Source organism: Gadus macrocephalus, chromosome 11 (genome assembly GCF_031168955.1).
Source record: "Gadus macrocephalus chromosome 11, ASM3116895v1".
Taxonomy (NCBI): domain Eukaryota; kingdom Metazoa; phylum Chordata; class Actinopteri; order Gadiformes; family Gadidae; genus Gadus; species Gadus macrocephalus.
In genome coordinates this window covers 22467152-22488788 of record NC_082392.1, presented here as the reverse complement: position 1 = coordinate 22488788, position 21637 = coordinate 22467152, and the positions used below count along the sequence as shown (strand labels likewise).

At 46.1% G+C, this 21637-nt stretch overlaps 1 protein-coding gene across 3 annotated transcripts in view; it reads left to right on the top strand.

Annotated features, from left to right (window-relative positions):
• fras1 (Fraser extracellular matrix complex subunit 1) overlaps window positions 1–21637 on the top strand; it is a 157282-nt gene that overhangs the window by 76297 nt on the left and 59348 nt on the right. For all 3 annotated transcript variants that reach the window (XM_060065890.1, XM_060065889.1, XM_060065888.1), the window contains exons 16-22: window positions 4771–4911; window positions 5412–5579; window positions 11024–11164; window positions 11966–12109; window positions 18101–18256; window positions 18948–19094; window positions 19567–19713. In XM_060065890.1, coding sequence (XP_059921873.1) covers window positions 4771–4911; window positions 5412–5579; window positions 11024–11164; window positions 11966–12109; window positions 18101–18256; window positions 18948–19094; window positions 19567–19713 — 1044 coding nt within the window. The remainder of the gene's footprint in view (window positions 1–4770; window positions 4912–5411; window positions 5580–11023; window positions 11165–11965; window positions 12110–18100; window positions 18257–18947; window positions 19095–19566; window positions 19714–21637) is intronic.

The window sequence follows — 21637 nt, the reverse complement described above, 5'->3', positions numbered from 1 at the left end:
CAAAGCCCCCCCCCAGTAACTGGGCTGTTAAAACCTGGCCTGATGATGCCGCACAGCAGATGCAGGACTGTTTTATGAAATACCAACTGGGACTTTTAAAAAAATCAGGACTTGGAAGAGTTCACCTCCACCGTACTCTGCTACATCAAGCATTGTGTTGACACTGTCACTGTGGACAGCCACATCCGGATGTGGCTGTCCCTGTTGACAAAAAGACGTCCAGACCCTGGATGACAAAAGACGTCCAGACCCTGCTGAAGGAGAGGGACACCGCCTTCAGGTCTGGAGATGAGGCACATTACAGCGCTGCCAGAACCTGCCTGAAGAGAGGCATCAGGGAGGCCAAGACAGCATATAAGAGGAAGATTGAGGACCACTTCAGCAGCAACAACTCACGGCGGGTGTGGCAGGGGGTCCAACACAAACTACAAGTCCAGCAACCTCACAGTAACCAACAGTGATGCCTCGCTGTCTGAGGAACTAAACTGCTTCTTTGCCCGCTTCGAGGCTGAGACACTGGAGGTGGCCCCATGACATCCACCAGCCCCCACCAACGACATCTTCACAGTGCAGGCACATGAGGTGAGGCACACACTACGGGCAGTGAATCCTAGGAAAGCTGCTGGACCGGATGGTGTGACGGGGAGAGGGCTGAGAGACTGCACTGACCAACTGGCTGATGTCTTCACTGATAAATTCAACCAGTCCCTGTCCCAGTGCATGATTCCACCCTGCCTGAAGTCCTCCACAATCATTCCTCTTCCAAAAAAGACTACTGTCAGCAGCCTCAACGACTACCGGCCGGTGGCCCTTACACCAGTCATCATGAAGTGTTTCGAGAAACTGGTCCGGAGCCACATCACAACAAGCCTGCCAACCACTTCTGACCCCTACCAGTTTACATACAGAGCAAACAGGTCTACAGAGGACGCCATAGCCACCGCGCTCCACACCACGCTGCAAAACGTGGAACATCAGGGGAGCTACGCCAGGCTGCTCTTCATAGACTTCAGCTCTGCTTTCAATACCATCATACCCAACAGACTGCTCACCAAACTAATGGACTTGGGTCTTTCACAACCCATCTGTTATTGGATTAAAGGCTTTTTGACAGAGCGCTCCCAGAGAGTTAGAGTAGGTGCCCATCTTTCCTCTGCACTTAGCATCAGCACCGGCTCCCCACAGGGCTGCGTGCTGAGCCCCCTACTCTACACTCTCTACACACCAATGACTGCATCCCCAGCCACCCCAGCAATACCATCATTAAGTTTGTGGATGATACAACAGTGGTGGAGCTCATCTCAGGTGGGAATGAGACTGCATATAGGGAGGAGGTCCAAAGACTGTCTACATTGTGTGCGGAGAACAACCTTATCCTCAACACCTCAAAGACCAAAGAGCGGATCTTTGATTATAGGAGGGATAAGCCGGACATTCAGCCCGTCTATATGAACGGGTAGAGTGTGGAGAGAGTCTCGGACTTCAGGTTCCAGGGCATACACATTCAGGATGACCTGACCTGGACAATAAACACCAATGAGACTGTCCTAAGCTACGTAGTCTCGCTGTGGTTTGCCAGTTGCACTGCAGCTGAAAGGAGAGCGTTCCAGAGGGTCATAAAAACGGCCCAAAAAGTCATTGGATGTCCTCTTCTCTCTCTTGAGAATGTCTACAATAGACACTGCCTCAGGATAGCTCATAGCATCCTGAGAGACTCATCCCACCCAGGCCATAACCTGTTTGAACTGTTGCCCTCTGGGAGGCGCTACAGGGCAATCAGATAAAAAACTGTTTCTACCCCAAAGCTGTTATTTCTCTAAATAATGCAGAATTATAAATTATTGCATTGTCATACCAATCTGACCTTTAAAATTGGCTGACATTTTTAAATATATAGATTTGTTTTTGAATTCTTTAACATTCTATATATTTAAAAAAGAAAACCACTTATTTTGAGAGCCTCTACCCCAATTTCGTTGCACTTTGTGCAATGACAATAAAGAAATTCTGATTCTGACCTGGTGATAAAATATCACAGTTTTATGAAAAGATAAAGAAAATCTCAAAGATATAAAGCTAATAAAGCTAAAGCTAAAGCTAAGTAGACAGGCATGAATTCGAAAAGATGGTGCACATTATAACTAAAAACATAAATAAAAGATAAGATCTCCCCCAACCCCTCACCTTGTTATTAAATGTGCTTTATAAATAGATTTGATTAGCATTTAAAAGACCCATACAATGGATTAGGCGTTTAGTACGGTCCATCACCGTTGCTTCTTTCCCTATTAAAAGCTACAGCAGTCAGTGTTAATTAGTGGATTTAACTATTATGTAACCATTGCCTATTATAGGCTACTGTATAAAATGCTGTTTAGAATTAATGGTTGCATCAAGAAAGGAAAGACCCGCCCCCTGGGGTCACACTTTTCGGTGGGTCGCCGAATTCGGTGTAACACCGGTGGGTCGCCGAATTCGGTGTCACACCGGTGTGTAAATTTGTTAAATGGTTTGAACGAAGATAAACGGTTGAAAATTGATTGACTCCCATCTTAAAAAAAGATAGCATTTTAGAAGTAGAAAAAAAAAAGTAGAAAAAAGTATAAAATATTTAAAATACTGAAAAGAAGCGCGCGATTCCAATCTATTCTGAACATTTTAAAATTTGAATGGAGTCTCTAGGTGAAAATAATAAAGAAAGAAGGAAAGAATAAAACTTATGAAGAACAATAGTTGAGCGCTGCATGCAGCTCTCACCTAATGATTATAACAATAAGATATATTAAGTTGTTAAACAGAAATGATCTGTAAAATGCCAACTACTTGGCTGCCTATCCAAGCTCGAACAAGCTCGTTACGTGGACACTTGCACTGGTTCCTATTTGAAACCCTTTACAAATGTCCACTGCCATTGCCCATGTGTTTAATCTTGTGGTACTTGTCCTGTTTGTTGAATTGCTGCTAGTGTTTCCTCTGTGTCTGCTGCCAAAGTTGGTCCACATAGGATCATCTATTGGTGCGTTTCCACCAAGCGGTGCGGTTCCACACAGTCTCTGTTCTTCTCAATGACCTGGGGTCTCCAATAAATTAGATTTTTGTTTTTTTTACTGAAAGCTGGCAAAAGGATACAGAGTAGTGTCACCTCCACAAACTTCGCCCTGCGGACTGTACTTTTATCTGAACTGTCACTGTACTTAAAATGAACTTTCAACAACACTGTCACTGTACTCTCGTCAGCACTGTCACTGTACTCTCATCAGCACTGTCCCTGTACTCTCATCAGCAAATCCAAGAAAGGAACTGTGGTACCTAATCTGACACAGTTTATGTTTGACACACAAACAATCTGGACCTTGTTTTCACCCATGGTGAAAATATTAGTGGTATTTGCCTAATGAGCTGTTTGTTGGTGACCACAAATGCATCCTATATGGTCTGGTGTTTTACCTGGAGACCCTACCTTTTAAACGAGTGAATCAATCTCATTGCATTAACCAGCTCAGCTTCTATGTATTGCTGATTCAAACTAGGTTTTAAAGTCTAACGATGTTGGTTTCTAATGGTCATTCCTTGAACATTAGGCATTTTTACACTGCCAAGCCGGTTTGGTCGTGGCTTGGCCCGCCCAGCAATTTTGCCGCCTTGCCTGTGTGAAACTGAGGGGATAAAATCCCCCATTCGTCACAGTGCCGGCTTTCTTGGTTTACTGGAGAAGACAGGGCTACGCACGGAGTCTAGACCTCTTTAGAATAATTAGCATTCTCCCGAAGGTTGTTTTTTTTTATGAAAGAAGACACCCGCATGCAAGAATGAGTTCACTTCTGAGTGTAGGCTACACCAATTAACTATTTACAAGTGCAAAAACGGCAACGTATTCTTTATTTTGCTGACCACTTGTTTTTTATCTCAGGCAAAGCCTCGTAAGGAACGTTCCTCTGCGTCTTTCTCATAGATCGCACCATCTTTCAAGTCTTCGTTAAATGCGACTGCATCACCGTCTCTCCATGATGGTCAGCAGTTCCTCCATCTCTCCAGTTAGAACTACTAACCAGCCGGGCTGCAGTCGTAGCTCCTCCGGTGCCCGGTGCACCTCTTGGTAGGCCATCCTCTCCCAAGGCCACAGGGCCTTTCCCCATCTCCCTCGTGGAGCATGGGCTGACTGGCAGAGGTGTGGTTTGGCCTGGGCTGCACTCCAGCGCCAGGACCCCAGGGCCTGGAATGCACTCCCTGGAGTACAGGGCCTGGAGTCCAGGGCCTGGAGTCCAGGACCTGGAGTCCAGGGCCGACTAGCCACAGCCAGTTGCCTCTGGTGGCCTCCCCCGTCGTCCGCTTGGCTCCACTGCACTGTTTTGGGGTGAGGACTGATGCTGAGCGGTGACTTCTGGTGACCCAGTGTGTCCTCGGACAGCCCCTCTGTGTCCAAAACGGTATGCAGAGGGCCCACATTTGAGCAATGGCAGTTGGCAGTTGAGCAATGTCCATTGCAACACACGGTGGTGATAGTGTGTGGTGATGACTCAATTAACAACAGCTGTGCATCCTCATCCAGCCCCACATCCTGTCACTGTGTTTTTTTGTTTTATTGTTTCTCATGCTTTTGAAAAACACGTTTTTCAAAATGCGTTTGACCCTTGTCTGTGAATGGTGCTGTATAATAATAATAATAGTAATAATAATTGTTCCTTGAATTAAATACAATAATAAATGATGAAACAGCAGCTAGCATGGCATGATTCACGACCTCGTCGAAAACTGTTTCCTGTCTCCCAGGGTGTCACAGCTCCTGTGCTTCCTGTTGGGGCCCCTCTGGGGGCCAATGCAGTGTATGCCTTGAGCCCCTGCTGCTCCACCAGGGCCACTGTGTGGACTCCTGTGGAGAAGGCCTCTACCACAAAGACAACACCTGCCACAGTAAGCCCTTAATACACAACCTCTGAGCAAGGCAGCAGAGCCCTGCTGGATGGAGTGTAACACACAGATTAACAGGCAGGTAGGGGACAGCTGCGTTCTGTCTGACAGACAGATAGACTTACAGGTAGACTGATGGGTTGACAGCTTTGTGTTGACAGAGAAGTAGACAGACAGACAAACTGACAGGTAGAGGTTTTTACATGTACGACAGCAGGTATGCAGAGAAGGAGACAGATATGTAGACAGACAAACAGGTAGACTTGTGTCAACGTTCCCAGCAGGTAGACGGATAGGGAGACAAACAGGCAGGCAGACAAGTAGACAGACATGTAGACAGACACAAAAGGGGGTCTAGGTGTGCAGATAGATGGATAGACAGGTAGGTAGAAGTGTGTCCAGGTGTGCAGATAGGTAGACAGACAGGTAGCGGTGTATCCAGGTATGCAGACAGTTAGACAGGTAGAGGTGTGTCCAGGTGTTGAGTTGTGTTCTCTCCTCAGATTGCCACCCCTCCTGCCGGTCTTGCCAGGGTCCTCAGGGGTCAGACTGCCTGCGATGTCTCAGACCAGAAGACGTCCTCCTCCCTGTGGACCCCCAACTCCCTCACGGAACCTGCTCACATGGATGCCCAGCCCACTTCTACCTGGACACGCTGCACACATGCAGAGGTAACACACGAACACAGGTGTACATAGGTGCATGTGTGTGTGTACTGTGGCGTACCGGCCCCAGGAATGTCTCTCTCACGTAGGAAATACCACACTCCCAAGACCCGTTCAAAGCCCGGTGGGGCGTTTATTCATTAATAACGGAAAGTAAACTGCGGGGTCGGTGCCCAACGCAGGAAAAACAAAAATCATACAAGTGACTCCGTGAGCCACGCTGGCGTCCAGGGAATTGTCTCTCCGGCCCGGGCCGGTCTCGTCCCTGGCAAGGGAGGTCACTCCCGTCGAGTGCGGTCGTCCCGGGGGGTGCGTGTCGTGTCGGCGCACGTCGTCCTGGCATGCAGATCCTCTCGTGGCCGCTGGGGAAGTCTGTTATATCCAGGAGTCTGCTTGGCCGTATCAGGTCCTGGAGTTACTCTCCTCCGCTCGGTCTCCCGGTTCCCCTCTCTGGGAAAACAAACAGCCTTTTTTAAGGGTACCTGATCTTCCTCACCCTCTGTCGCAGGTGTTCTCCATTTCGCTGATTGGAGTTACGCAATGGATGCTCTTTGGCTCGGCTGGTGGATATCGGCGGTATACGCCCTCCATCACCTCTCCCTCGGGCCGCCTGGCCTGAGGGTTTGGGGCCGGGTTGCCACACTCCTCCACCGCTGGTTGAAGCCTCGGGTCGTCTCTGAGTGCTCAGAGACATCTCGGCGGGATAGAGCTTCAGCGTTGAAATGCAGCAAATTTAGTTGCTGCATTTCTGCTTCTGTCCCACTTTAGATCAAGGTGCAAATTCTGTCAGACTTTGTACAATGACAATGTAACATGAATAACATTGTATTTCATGTTAAAAAATAATAATACTAATCTTGAAAATAGTCACAGAAGTTGTCCAGCGCTCTGCCCGTCTGTGGTCCACCTGGAATCTGAAGTCCTGGAGGGCCAGGAACCACCTCGTTACCTGTGCGTTGGTGTCCTTCGCGCTGGCCATCCATTTGAGTGGCGCATGGTCAGTGACGAGCGTGAACTCCCGGCCCAGGAGATAGTACCCTGAGTTTGTCCAGTGCCCACTTGATGGCAAGGGCCTCTTTCTCCACAGTCGAATAGTTCTTCTCGTTGGGGAGGAGCTTTCTGCTGACGTACATCACTGGATGTTCCTCTCCCCCCTGGACCTGGGAGAGTACCGCTCCAAACCCCACTTCCGATGCGTCTGTGTGGAATAACAGGGACAGAGAGAAGTCAGGGGTTATTAGGACTGGCTCCGAGCAGAGGGCTCGTCTGAGGTCTCCGAAGGCTCTCTCGGCCGCGTCTGACCACGTTACCCGATCTGGTAGGGCCTTCCGGGTCAGGTCATATAGGGGGCTGGCCAGGGTCCCAAAGCCGGGGATAAACATCTGGTAGTACCCTACTAGACCAAGAAACGACTTCACCTGTTTTTTCGAGGTGGGGCGGGGCCAGTCCCTGATGGCGGCGACCATGCTCTCTTGGGGTTGGATGTTCCCCCGTCCGACTTGGTACCCCAGGTAGGATGTCTCCTCCAGTCCCAGGCAGCACTTGGCGGGGTTGGCGATGAGTACGGCCCTCTTCAGCTCTCCAAGGACCGCCCGCAACTGTCGGAGGTGGACATCCCAGCTGGCGCTGTGGATGATAATGTCATCGATATAGGCTGCTGCGTACGCCTGGTGCGGCCGAAGGAGCTGGTCGATCATCCTCTGGAATGTGGCGGGCGCGCCGTGGACGCCGAACGGGAGGACCGTGTATTGGTATAACCCCCCCGGGGTGGCAAACGCCGTTTTCTCCCGGGCGGTTCGGTTGAGCGGCACCTGCCAGTACCCCTTTGTGAGGTCGAGGATGGTGAGGTAACGGGCGGGGCCGAGTCGCTCTATCAGGTCGTCGACCCTGGGCATGGGATAGGCGTCAAAGTCCGAGACCTCATTGAGTCTCCGGAAATCATTACAGAATCTAAAGGTTCCGTCGGGTTTGGGGACTAGGACGATGGGGCTGGACCAGGCGCTGCGTGACTCCTCGATGACCCGGAGCTGGAGCATCCTGGCGACTTCCTCCCGGATCGCGTTCCTACGGGCCTTCGGTACCCGGTAGGGGGGTACGCGCACCGTGACGCCTGGCGCCGTCTTTATGTCATGCTGGGCCACCGTGGTCCTTCCTGGAATCTCTGAGAAGACGTCCTGGTGTTGCAGGACTACTTCCTCGAGTTATTGCTTCTGGGCGGGGCTGAGGTCCTCTCCCATGGGCACTACTGGTGTGTCGCGTTGGGCGGCCAGGACCAGGGATGCCGGTGGGTCAGCTCCCGTTCGCCACTGCTTCAGGAGGTTGCCGTGGTAGAGCTGGGTGGGTTTACGCCTCCTGGGTTGCCGTACCCTGTAGTTCCCGACCCGACCCGGTCGACCACCCCATAGGGCCCCTGCCACTTGGCAGAGGCCCTACGAGGTGTGCAAGAACTTGCACTCTGCCGTCGGTATGAGTACCAGAACCAGGTCGCCGCGCCGAAATATCAGCAGCTGGGCTCCCCGGTTGTAGACCCGGGCTTGGGCTAAATGGGCCTGTCTTAGATGGTTCCTGACGATGGGCCAGACCTGCGCCATGCGGTCCCTCACCTGCTCCAGGTGGTCCACCTTGGTTCGATGGGGGGATGGCCGATTCTCCCACGCCTCCTTGGCGAGGTCGAGGAGTCCCCTTGGTCTTCTCCCGTATAACAGCTCGAAGGGGGAGAAACCCGTGGAGGCTTGGGGCACTTCACGGACTGCGAAGAGGACATGGGGCAGGAGCTGGTCCCAGTTTTTCCCGTCGGTGTCCATGGCTTTCTTAAGCATCTGCATCAGGGTTTTATTAAAGCGCTCCACGAGCAGGTCAGTCTGGGGGTGGTACACCGATGTCCGGAGCTGTTTGACCTGGAGGAGGCTGAGCAGTTCTTTCATTATCCGTGACATAAAGCAAGTCCCCTGGTCTGTGAGCACCTCCCTGGCTATCCCTACCCGACTGAACAGGAGCATCAGCTCCGTGTCGGCGCAAGTCGCCCTGGCGTGCAGGTCCTCTCGTGGCCGCTAGGGAAGTCTGTTATATCCAGGAGTCTGCTTGGCCGTATCGGGTCCTGGAGTTACTCTCCTCTGCTCGGTCTCCCGGTTCCCCTCTCTGGGAAAACAAACGGCCTTTTAAAGGGTACCTGATCTTCCTCACCCTCTGTCGCAGGTGTTCTCCATTTCGCTGATTGGAGTTACGCAATGGATGCTCTTTGGCTCCGGCTGGTGGATATCGGCGGTATACGCCCTCCACCACCTCTCCCTCGGGCCGCCTGGTCTGAGGGTTTGTAGGGCCCTATGATTTCCGCGATAACGAAAACGCGGACGGAATCACGGAATCGGACAATAAAAACAGAATCTACTGATTTTTTAATTTATTTTTAATTTATTTTTTATTATTATACAGGAAATGGAATAACTGATTTCCAGCAGGTTCCTGTTCTGCAGCACACATAACATGGAACAGGGACAAGGCACATCACATGTCATATTTACAATATGCAGCGAAATGGAGTAGAATTCGCCATTATTTTGGTGAAATTCAGTTTCTAGGGAAAAGGGAAACAACACAGGTGACACTAACGTCACTGAATGTTTAGCAGTCACTCCCACAACAATGTCAAAAATAAATCCCCGGTCCACCACCCCAGCCTAGGTGGCGGGAATGCAAACAATAGGTCCTGCTCCCGCTCCTAACAATAAGCCGAAGAAGAAGTTGAAGCTGCCGCGGCTGAAATGCCCAAATCCTCAAAAAAGCTTTGTAATTCGGTTCTAACCTCCAAATTCAGAGTCGAACAATATCCAAAGCACTTCTATCAATCAGGTGATCAGCTGTTTTGTAGAGTATGTCAACCTGCTATCGATTGGAAACGCAAAGATACGTGCGATGACCACTGGAAGTCAAAAATCCATATAAAAAACAATGAACGCCGTAGCCAGGGCAGGCCCCTTCAAGCCACAATTTGAGTTTATAAAAAAAGAGTTTATAAGCACTTTATTATTTATGTCATGTTGTTTTTATTTGAAGCACTAAAAACAGTGCAATGTTGTGATGTTTTAATAAATGTAGTCTTCTATCTGATTAAATTGTAAGAATTGTATTCGTTCGAACTTATTTGACACTCGTTCTGATGATTTAAATAGCTTAAAGTGTAAAAACGGAATTCATGAAAATTAAAACGGAAAAAACGGAATTTGGAAAAAAATAAAACGGAATTTGGAAAAAAATAAAACGGATTTCATAGGGCCCTAGGTTTGGTGCCGGGTTGCCACAGTACATCTGTTTGTGTGTGTGTGTGTGTGTGTGTGTGTGTGTGTGTGTGTGTGTGTGTGTGTGTGTGTGTGTGTGTGTGTGTGTGTGTGTGTGTATGTTTGTGTTAGGGCCCGACCGATATTGATTTTTGAGTGCCGATGCCGATGCCGATTATTTTCAGAGAAAAATTACGATTACGATTTAATCGGCCGATTAAAAAAACAAAAAAAAAAAAAAAAAAAACATATAAAACATAGTTTTTGATACCTTAAATATACTTTAAACACTTGACGAATACGTGAATTGAATGCAGAACCTTTGAGTGTTTTAGAATACATTTACAGTCAAAAATGAGTGTAATGTAAACTGTAAAATAAATAACTAACTCCCAATGTGCTGCGCTCGTGAGCAGTGACTAACACGTGCGTGCTGAGCAGTATGGTCTCATTGTTAGAGTCTACAGTATAACAAATTAACACGGCCTGGGACCTAAAGAAAAACAGGCACAACATGCTCAAACAACGCGTCTTGTGTACATTGGTGAGGTGAGCGCGCAGCTGCCTGAGCGAGCGTGCTTTCATGTTGTATGGTAAAATTCAATCTCCTCTTTTTTACTCCAGCTAAAGTTGTTAGTTAGCAAGGCGAGTAGGAGCGCAATCTGCAGGATACTAATCGCAATAACATTTAAAAAAATATATAAATAAATAAAAAAATAAAAAAATCGGTTGTAATCTGCGTCTTTTTGGCCGATGCCGATTATTTTCAAAAAGGCTATAATCGGCCGATTAAATCGGCAGGCCGATAAATCGGTCGGGCCCTAGTTTGTGTTTCTGTGTGTGTGTTTGTGCTTGCATGAGTGTGTGTGTGCGTGTGTGTTTGTGTGTGTTAGTTTGCAGCCTTTAACATCTTGGCTCTGCTCAGCTAGCACGCCACACTGGGAGCCTAATGTCTAGAAGGAGCAGGGAAATAAATGTATATATATATATATATATTTATATAATAATATCATAATATATATATACATATTTATATAATTAATTCATTGGATATTCCAGATCTCCTCAGAGAGCATTTTATGTTGCCCACCTGTTGATATTGTAGTTTGACATATTATACTGCGTGTGTGTGTCTGTGTGTTTCTGTGATATTCACCCCTCTGCTCGCATTACCAGGATGCCACGCATCTTGCCTCCATTGCACGACAGGAAGTGCAGACGACTGTACTTCCTGTCTCCCCCCGGCGCTCCTCCATTTCGGACACTGCGTCTCCACCTGCCCCCCTGGAGCCTTTCCCCTAGAAAACACCTGTGCAGGTAACCCACACACCAACACAACCGTACATGTAACCTCCACCACCAACTCACCTGTACCGGTAACCCACACACCCACACACCCGTAAAGGTAACCCACACACCTGTATAGGTTACCCACACACCAACACACCCGTACAGTTTACCCACACACCAACCCAACCGTACAGGTAACCTACACACCAACACACTTGTACAGAAGGCTGTTGCAGTATCTATTTTTTCATTCACCTTCATACCCTCCTGCCTTTTCACCTTGGTTGGTATATGGCGATATTTGTGTAAAAATAAATCAATAATAATAATAAAAAAATTAAAGCTGTGCTGCAGGTGATTGCAGTCAATGTAGCATGTATGACTTTGTCTAGTCTACAGTGCTGGGTGTATAATATTCAACTTGCCAACTTCGGGGCTTGCTCTGTTACTTATGGCCTATAGAATAATGAATAGATGGGACATAAGCGCTCTTCCATAGATTCAGTCAAAATCTCAACGAATAGGACCTATTGGAGCAACTCCCCCCCCAATCACCTGTTCAGGTAACTCCCCCCACTCACCAACATACCCGTAAAGGTAACCTTCCAGCAACCAATACCTGTACAAGTACACTCTCCCAGCAACACACCTGTAAAGGTAACCCAGCCAACAACTCATCTGTACAGTAACCTTCCCATTCACTACACACCTTTTCAAGTATCCTATCCGAGCAACACATCTGGTAGGTAATCCAGCCACCAACTCATCTGTGCTGGTAACATACACCTATATATATGTTATAATAAGAATGTGCGTCCTGTTATCCAGTGTGCCATGCGACGTGTGACGTGTGTTCTGGGGAGTCCCTGGCTGACTGCCTGTCGTGTCCACTGCTCGCCTCGCTGCAACAGGGCTCCTGCAGAACGAGCTGCCCCGACAGCACCTACCTGCACCCTTCCGGAGAATGTCGAAGTGAGTCTGTGTGTGTGTGTGTGTCTGTGTGTGTGTGTGTGTGTGTGTGTGTGTGTGTGTGTGTGTGTGTGTGTGTGTGTGTGTGTGTGTGTGTGTGTGTCTTTAGAGAATGGCGGAGCCATTGCGTGTGTGTGTGTGTCTCTTTAAGAGAATGGCGGCGCTATTGCGTATGTGTGTGTGTGTGTGTGTGCCTGTACGTCCTCATGTTCTGATGTCAATGGAAATCAATGAAAGCAACTGAAAACTATGCCGGTTTGTATCTAAAACTGTGATTCTGAAAAAAGTATAAATGCTGTCGAAATTTCGTAGTATTGAAGATACAAATGTGATTCCCAAAAGTTGACTCCTAAGTGGAAGAAGCTCAATGCTAACGACAGAGCTAACATCAGCAATAACGCTAACATCAGTGCTAACGCTAACGTCAGAGCTAATCCCGCGTTTTATTATCCATCCGTCTTGGAGGTCCGAGGACGTTGCCTAGCGACACGCACGAACACGCCCATTTTCCTCAGACGGCGAACTCGCCATCTCGGTTGAACTCAGTGGTGACCGAGCAGAATTCCGAGACAGAATTCAAGATGGCTGCGCCCAGTGTGACTTGAAGCATGAACTGTTTTCATTGTGCTTGGGCCGCTTTGGTGGTTTAAATGACAATTTCAATCACTCGTATTACTGCAATACGTTACTGCGTCCGTGTCTCTGCCTATAGCCTATAGCCTACCTATTTTGGAGCGCCTGGTACTCGGCCAATCCTACCGCGACAGCTTTCCGGGTGGCGTCCATGTTTTCCTCCAACGACCGAGCTAAATAATAAAACGCTTAATAGAACGCACCATTACGTCACCGCAACGTCCATTATTGTAGTCCAATATTGTAGTCCATTGTTGTAGTCCACTAATTGTAGTCCATTGTTGTAGTCCATGAGGGAGAGAGAGACTGTAACAAAGACTACACTTCCCTCCCCCACGGTGACTTTAACCAGACTCCAGAGTGGTGTGTTGGCCACTGATTGCTCAACGAGCGACAGCTGAGGCAAAGGGTTGGAATCCGGAATAAAAACGGAGGCCCCGTTTACACGAGGACGCTTGCGGGTGAAAACGACAAAATATTTCATCGGAAGTGCCTTTTGTTTAGACGGTGACGGTGTTTTTGGGGCATGAAAACGCATAAATCTGAAACCACCCTCCAGAGTGGAAAAGTTTAAAACGCTCCGCCGTAGCGTTTCCGTCTAAACTGCCAAGACGCAAAACACTGCTCAGATCTGCTCACGTCGCGTACGCGTTTACGTCACATACAAGTGCCAGTACAAGGAAATAAACAAACATGTCAGATTATTTCGATGCGTCGGACCTTCAAGCTGCTCTGGCAGCTCTAACAAGCATACAGGAGTATTTCCACGAAATGTACAGGATATTTACCGATAGTATTACTGAACAGAGAAGGATCTTTTTGTTTTTTGCGGCACGGATAAGAGAAGGAAGATTCTACGCATGCGCTCAGACATGGCGGTGTTGTGTGATAGTCTATCACAGCACCACCTAGCAGCCTGGCATGCATACCCAATCGAATTCCACACACTTTTGCGTCACCGTATGCACGCAGATTTCCTCCCGAAAACGCTCGTCTAAACGCGGAATAAAAAGTGAAGACGCAACGCCACTTTTGCGTCTTCTGTTCAGACCGTCATCGTGTAAACGTAGCCTAAAACTGTTATTCTGAAAAAAGTATAAATGATATCAAAATTCTGTTGAAATATTATTGAAGATACAAATGTGTAGATCTGTTTAATTGTTTGAATGATTGTAAATGGTTGAAATTTGACCGAACGATGTTGTCTTAAGTAATTTAAGTGTTGAAGAGGATGAAGGATGAATCAGAGTTTTTTTAATTTTCCAATGGGAATGAATGGGGGGATTTTGGGTGAATAACCTTGAATATCTCGGGAAATATGAATAATATGAACACAGATAATAATAGAATAATGGTACTAACGGAGCTGAACGTTTTAATGTTTGAAGTAGTAGTAGTAGCTGAAGTAGAAGTAGTAGTATAAGTAGTTGAAGTAGTAGTAGTAGTAGTTGAAGTAGTAGGTATTAGCTGAAGTTGTAGTAGTAGATGAAGTAGTAGTAGAAGCTGAAGTAGTAGTAGTAGCTGAAATAGTAGTAGAAGCTGAAGTAGTAGTAGAAGTAGCTGAAGTAGTAGTAGCTGAAGTAGTAGGTAGTAGCTGAAGTAGTAGTAATAGCTGAAGTAGTAGTAGTAGCTGAAGTAGTAGGAGCTGAAGTAGTAGTAGTAATTTTAGTAGTTGTATTGGTAGGAGTAGTAGTATTGGTAGGAATAGTAGAAGTAGTAGTAATGGTAGTAGTAGTGGTAGGAGTCGTAGTAGTAGTAGTCAGGCAGTAGAAATGATGAATAGCTTTAATCAAGTGAGAGATTTGAACAGAGTTCAAGATGTTAAAATCTAATTGGAATAAAGCTGTGTGTGTGTGTGTGTGTGTGTGTGTGTGGTTGTGTGTAGGGATGGGAATCGAGAACCGATTCTGGTTCAATACCGGTGCAAAGTCAACCGATTCCTTGGAATCATTAGCAAGCCTGCTTAACGATTCCGCTTATCGGTTCCGGTCGCGGCAAATGCGTCATGACGTCACACACACGCTGCTTTGTTTTGGTTCAGAACGCAGCAATCATGGCGCCGCCGCGGAAGAAGCGCATTGTGCGTTCACACCAAACGCGACGGGGCGACAAGATCCCATACAAAGTGAACGTAGAGATGCGTATCGGGCGAATTTTTCGCGAGAGAAAACCGGCGACAAGTTTTGATTTATCGCGTCACACTTTCGCCGTGTGACGCGAGTTCATGAGGATTTGTGCCGCGACAAATTTGCTCGAGTTGAAATATTTCAACTTTGACGCGAATTTCGCGTGATGACAGCCAATCAGCGTTCAACAGCGTGACAACTGAGTGACATGTGTAACGTAACAGCCAATCAGCGTTCACCCGTCAAACTCAGTGAAGTGCAGTCCGGGGTGAACTGCAGCATGGTGCGACTCCCGGAGCTCTATATATAATAGTATATAATATAACATAATTGTATATATAATATCACGGCCAACAGCTCTGTCGCCTCCGGATGGCCGTAGCGTGGGGAGCTCTCATAGGGATTGGGCTTCTCGGGTTTTGTTTACCGGCGTTGCTATGGTTTCCGGTCTTGTGTGTTCCAACGGTTTATTAGGTAGGCCCATCTAATAAATCTCTGTCTAATCAATACTTCATTTTGTTTATGTCAGTTGAATTTTGTTACAAGTTGAATGCAAATGAGCACTGTTAGCATTCCAAAAGGCACAAGCTCTTACTTGACTGTTTTCAGTGTGTGTTTTTAGTTTTATGGCACATAATGATTTCATTTGAGCTTAAAAAGCCAAACATATATTTTTTTGTCTAGACCAATTGATTTGAAAATGTACAATTTCCTAATACTAGACGCACTTCTGATCAGATATTAAAGAGATTTAATACAAACAAACACATTTGTACTTATTTTCTCAACCAATGAGAATCGATAAGGAATCGGATCGATAAGCAGAATCGGAATCGGAATCGTGAAATTCTTATCAATTTCCATCCCTAGTTGTGTGTGTGTGTGTGTGTGTGCGTGTGTGTGTATGTGTGTGTGTGTGTGTGTGTGTGTGTGTGTGTGTGTGTGTGTGTGTGTGTGTGTGTGTCTTAAGAGAATGGGGGAGCCATTGCGTGTGTGTGTGTGTGTGTGTGTGTGTGTGTGTGTGTGTGTGTGTGTGTGTGTGTGTGTGTGTGTGTGTGTGTGTGTGTGTGTGTGTGTGTGTGTGTGCCTGAACTTCCACACGTTCTGACGTCAACGGAAATCAATGAGAGCAACTGAAAACTATGCCGGTTTGAAACTGTGATTCTGAATAAAGTATAAATGCTATCGAAATTCCGTTTCGACATTATTGAAGATACAAGTGTGTAGATTGAAATTGAAAATCGATTAAGTTACGTCTTTAACAGTTGAAGTACCAGAGGAAATAACATAGACTGAATAAACTGAGATTAAGCAGAAAAAGATGAATAGTTAAAAAAGTTGAAAGAGTTGGAAAAAGCTGAATAATAGCCATCATGTCGTTAAAGAGCTGAACGTTTTAATAGTTGAATGGTTTCTGTAGCTGAAAGTATGGCGGAGGAGTTTTAGACCAAAAACGGGCAGAATAAAGATTTCAATATCTTGAGTGTGAATGCTACAGCATTCATACTAATAATGATTTCAATATCAAGAGTGTGAATGGTACAGCATTCACACTAATAAAGACTTCAATATCTAGAGTGTGAATGCTACAGCGTTGGGTTCTTGGACGTCTCTGGTACTTTCACAACAAGTAAAGACTCGTATTGGAGGTTATCTCGGCCAGAGTCGTGCACGGGTTCGGGTAACCGACGGGTGACCCGCACAATTTCGTTGAAACTGGGGAAAAATAATGTAGGTACTGTGTCGGACACGGGTGCTGGTTGGGTCGGACCCCTGAACATCGCGGGATTTGCGATTGCGTGTGATACTTCTCCGGTGCTGGAGATGTTATTCAGGAGCAGAGGAGTAAACTAAAACCGTCCAAAGTGGATGATGTGCTTTTTCTACACAGCAATCTAAAGCACCACACCAAACATCAGATAGTGTAATTCCCGGGCGTTCCATTTAATGGTCATTGGGGGAAGAAACGTTGGCTTTGACTCTCTGAAGTCCAGATTGAACTGCCACTTCAAATTGATGTGGACAAGGAGGAGAAAGGCATTGTTGCCCGCGATTGTCTCCCGCCGGAGCCCCGCTGCCCGCGAGGTAGGGCTGTGCGATATGGGAAAAAAATAATATCCCAATACATTTTCTCCATTTCACGATATACGATATATATCTCGATATTTTGAAATCTCCTTTAAAGGACCCCATGAAATCGCACTTTTAGCCTTTACTGTTTTCACTACAATCCCTGCAGACTATTTACCATTCTTGTTTAACTTCCCAGGTGGTTTCTATCAAAACATTTTGTTTTTTCATGTTAATGATTAATCACAATTTAGTTGATAAGACCATTTTTTATTCAAACAAAGCACAAACTGCAAAAACAATCTTGACTCTTAGTGAGAGAGAGAGAGAGAGAGAGAGAGAGAGAGAGAGAGAGAGAGAGATAATATAAACACTAATTTTGACTAATATTGTCAGAAGGAAGAGCGCCTCGAACTAAATGAAAGTATGGGGCGTTGACAATAAGCAAATGCGCGTTCACGCGAAGGGGGGTTGTAATATGCGAGGGGTTGAGATTCGGCACAACACCGGTCGTTGTGCGGAAATCGGAGAGACTGTCAGTCCTGTGTGTTCAAAGTTCGCAACGTCACAGCTGTTTCGATAAGTGTTTTTCATTTTGCGAATTTACTCTCTTTCGCATTTCTCAAAAACCACCTCAAGCGAGCGGATAAACTTTTTTGCGAATTAGAGGATTTTAATGCAAATTTTGGTGTCTCCATCACCGTTTACTGATTCAATACTTCAAAGTTCGCATAAAATCAGGGGGATGGAAACGCACCGAGTGTGTGTGTACATAAGTGTTTCAGTGTGCTTCTGTCACACACACACACAAGCACACACACACACACACACACACACACACACACACACACACACACACACACACACACACACACACACACACACACACACACACACACACACACACACACACCAGCAGTGAGTGAAACTTTTCTCTCTGAGAGCTGATGTGAATAATAATTCATAAGAACCTTAAGATCCTAAGATCAGAGGGATGGGCGTAATTCAAGATAAATGGATCTGAATGGCTTCTCTTACAACTGTATCTGAAGTGAAGTCGGTGGCCAAAGTGCGTTAACTGAAAACATAGAAACAACTTCCAAAAGCGATACACAAAATACACATACCTAAATGAACAGCTCTCTCTCTCTCCCTTTTTTTCCAGGGTGCAGTGAAGGGTGTCAGCGGTGTGTGTGGGACCACCACAGCGGGGTGGGCAGTGTGTGTCTGCGGTGTGGGGCCCCTGACGACCTTCTGTTGGGGGACCACTGTGTTTCCCGCTGTCCCCGGGGCCTCTACCCCTGGCACGGAGCCTGCAGGAGTAAGAGGAAAAAAAAACAGACAAAACATTATATAATGATACATAACATAACATTACATAATAATAAATCACATGACATAACATTACACAACATTACATAATAATAAATCTCATTACATAACATTGCATACTTTGACTTTACTTTACAATATATTACATTACATAACCTAACTTTATATAACATTACATAATAACAAATATCATTGCATGCAATTATATACCATCACTTTACTTTACAATATATTACATTACATAACCTTACCTTACATAACATTACATAATAATAAATCACGTTACATAAGTTAACATACCTTTACTTTACTTTACACTATATTACATTACATAACTTGACTTAACTTTACTTAACATTACACAAGATAATAATTCAATATATTATATATCTAAACGTAACATTACTTACTCAAATACATTACATTACAATACATAGCGAAATATACATTACTTTAAAATGCATAAAATTACTTTACAATACATAACACAACACAACATCACATTACACTTCCCCTGTAATGGAGCCTGCAGGGGTAAGCCAATTTAAAATAACAGTAACCTACCTCTCAATAGCATTACATTAGATCTTTTCCTGAATTATGTCTGGATAATTTATGAATATTAAAGCTACATAATGGGACCTTATTTCGATTTTTCAGTGTGATATCTATTTTCCAAGGATGCCATTCTTCTTGTGAGGGATGCAGAGGGCCGGACCCCAAGTCTTGTACTTCCTGTCCAGCTGGCCACTTCCTGATGACCTCAGGCGTCTGTGCCTCTGCCTGTCCTGTTGGTTACTATGACAACGGTCACAGGGTCTGTCAGGGTGGGTCAATTAGATTGGAGAATAATATAATACAAATGATAATGATTTGGATAATAAGTATATATTAATACGATTATATATAATAGATGCATAGATCCATCTGATTATAGTAATTTATGAATAAGACTACATCAATTTATTAATCATTGTGTGTCTTTGACCCTAGCTTCCTCTAGCGAACCCTAACCATTCCTAGCTGCCTCTAGCGTATCTTAACTATCCTCAGTTACATCTAACACACCATATCTATCCCTCAGTAACCTCTCACTAACCCCAACTACCCCTCAGCTACATCTGACAAGTATCCCTCAGTATCTTCTCACTGTATCCCTCAGTTGCGTGGGCCAAACGCTCATCTTGTCCCTTTATCATGTGACGAGCAGTGTGGGTCGTGTTCCAGCTAACTATAACTTAGCTTAACTTGTCCTAACTAACTCCAACTAAGTCTGTGTACTTGTACCTGTCCCCTCAGCATGTGACCATCAGTGTGGGTCGTGTTCTGATCCGGGCGTCTGTCTGTCCTGTCGGGACCCTGCTAAGGTGCTGCTGTTCGGGGAGTGTCAGTACGAGCGCTGTGCCCACCAGTACTACCTCAACACCACCACACGCACCTGCACAGGTACCCCTCAACACAACCACACACACCTGGAGAGCTACACCTCAACACAACCACACACTCCTGTACAGGTACCTCTCAACACAACCACACACACCTGGAGAGGTACCCCTCAACACCACCACACGCACCTGCACTGGTACACCTCAACGTCACCACACACACCTGAACAGGTACCCTTCAACAACACCACACACAGTACAGGTACCTCTCAACACCACCACACACACCTGTACAGGTACCTCTCAACACCACCACACACACCTGTACAGGTCCCTCTGAACACAGCCACACACACACACCTGTACAGTTACCTCTCAACACCACCACACACACCTGTACAGGTCCCTCTGAACACAGCCACACACACACACCTGTACAGTTACCTCTCAACACCACCACACACACCTGGAGAGGTACACCTTAACACAACCACAAACACCTGCACAGGTACCCCTCAACCCCACCACACTTACCAGTACTACCTCAACACCACCACACGCACCTGCACAGCTACGCCTCAACACCACCACACACACCTGCACAGGTACCACTCAACACCACTACACACACCTGCACAGGTACCACTCAACACCACCACACACACCTGCACAGGTACCACTCAACACCACCACACACACCTGCACAGGTACCCCTCAACACCACCACACACACCTGTACAGGTACCTCTCAACACCACCACACACACCTGTACAGGTACCTCTCAACACCACACACACACCTGTACAGGTACCTCTCAACACCACACACACACACACACACACACACACACACACACACACACACACACACACACACACACACACACACACACACACACACACACACACACACACACACACACACCTGTACAGGTACCTCTCATCACAACCACACCTGTACAGGTACCTCTGAACACAAACACACACACACACACACACACACACACACACACACACACACACACACACACACACACACACACACACACACACACACACACACACACACACACACCTATAAAGGTACCTCTCAACACCACCAAAAACACCTGTACAGGTGGGCCTCAACACAACCACACAAACCTGGAGAGGTACTTCTCAACACAACCACACACACCTGGAGAGGTACACCTCAACACCACCAGCCACACCTGCACCGGTTTGCCTTTAATCCACCACACAGACCTGCACAGGTACACCTCAACACTATCACATATACACCTGCAAAGGTACCTCTCAACACAACCACACACACCTGGAGAGGTACACCTCAACACCACCACACACACATACACCGGTTCACATTGAATCTACCACACACACCTGCACGGATATGTCTCAACACCCAAACACACTTCATCCATACTCAAATAACATTCATGAAGTCCGAGACATGTGTTCTAGGCATCATTCATACCTCATTATCATATTGAGGACTGACCTGGTATGTGTATTAGTAACATTCATGCCTCATAAACATATTCACAATATGTATATTAGTAACATTCCATGTTTCTTATTTCACTTCCAGTTATTTAATCTAAGGGTGAATAGTTGGAGGTGTTGTGGACAGCATTGGTAAATATGTAGATGCAAAAATATGGCATGAATAATTCAGCTGAATATGTGGACTTCTTCTGAAAAAGCATACAGCTGAGTGTATTCTCTCGTTCCAGGGCCAAATGCTGCATTTACTCCTTTATTTTTTTCATATTCACTGCACAATTTTTTGTTCTCTGGCTCATATATACAGTATTCATATATATTTATATGTACCCCCTCCAGAAGGTGTGCCTAGAAGACATGTTATGTATGTTTTTTGTGAATTTAATGGATCTTTATGGTCTCCAGCTTCATGGTTGTCCATGGAGATGTGATGAGCTGTGGGTTAGATGATGCTCTGGAGTGTGTCTACTGAGAGGTTG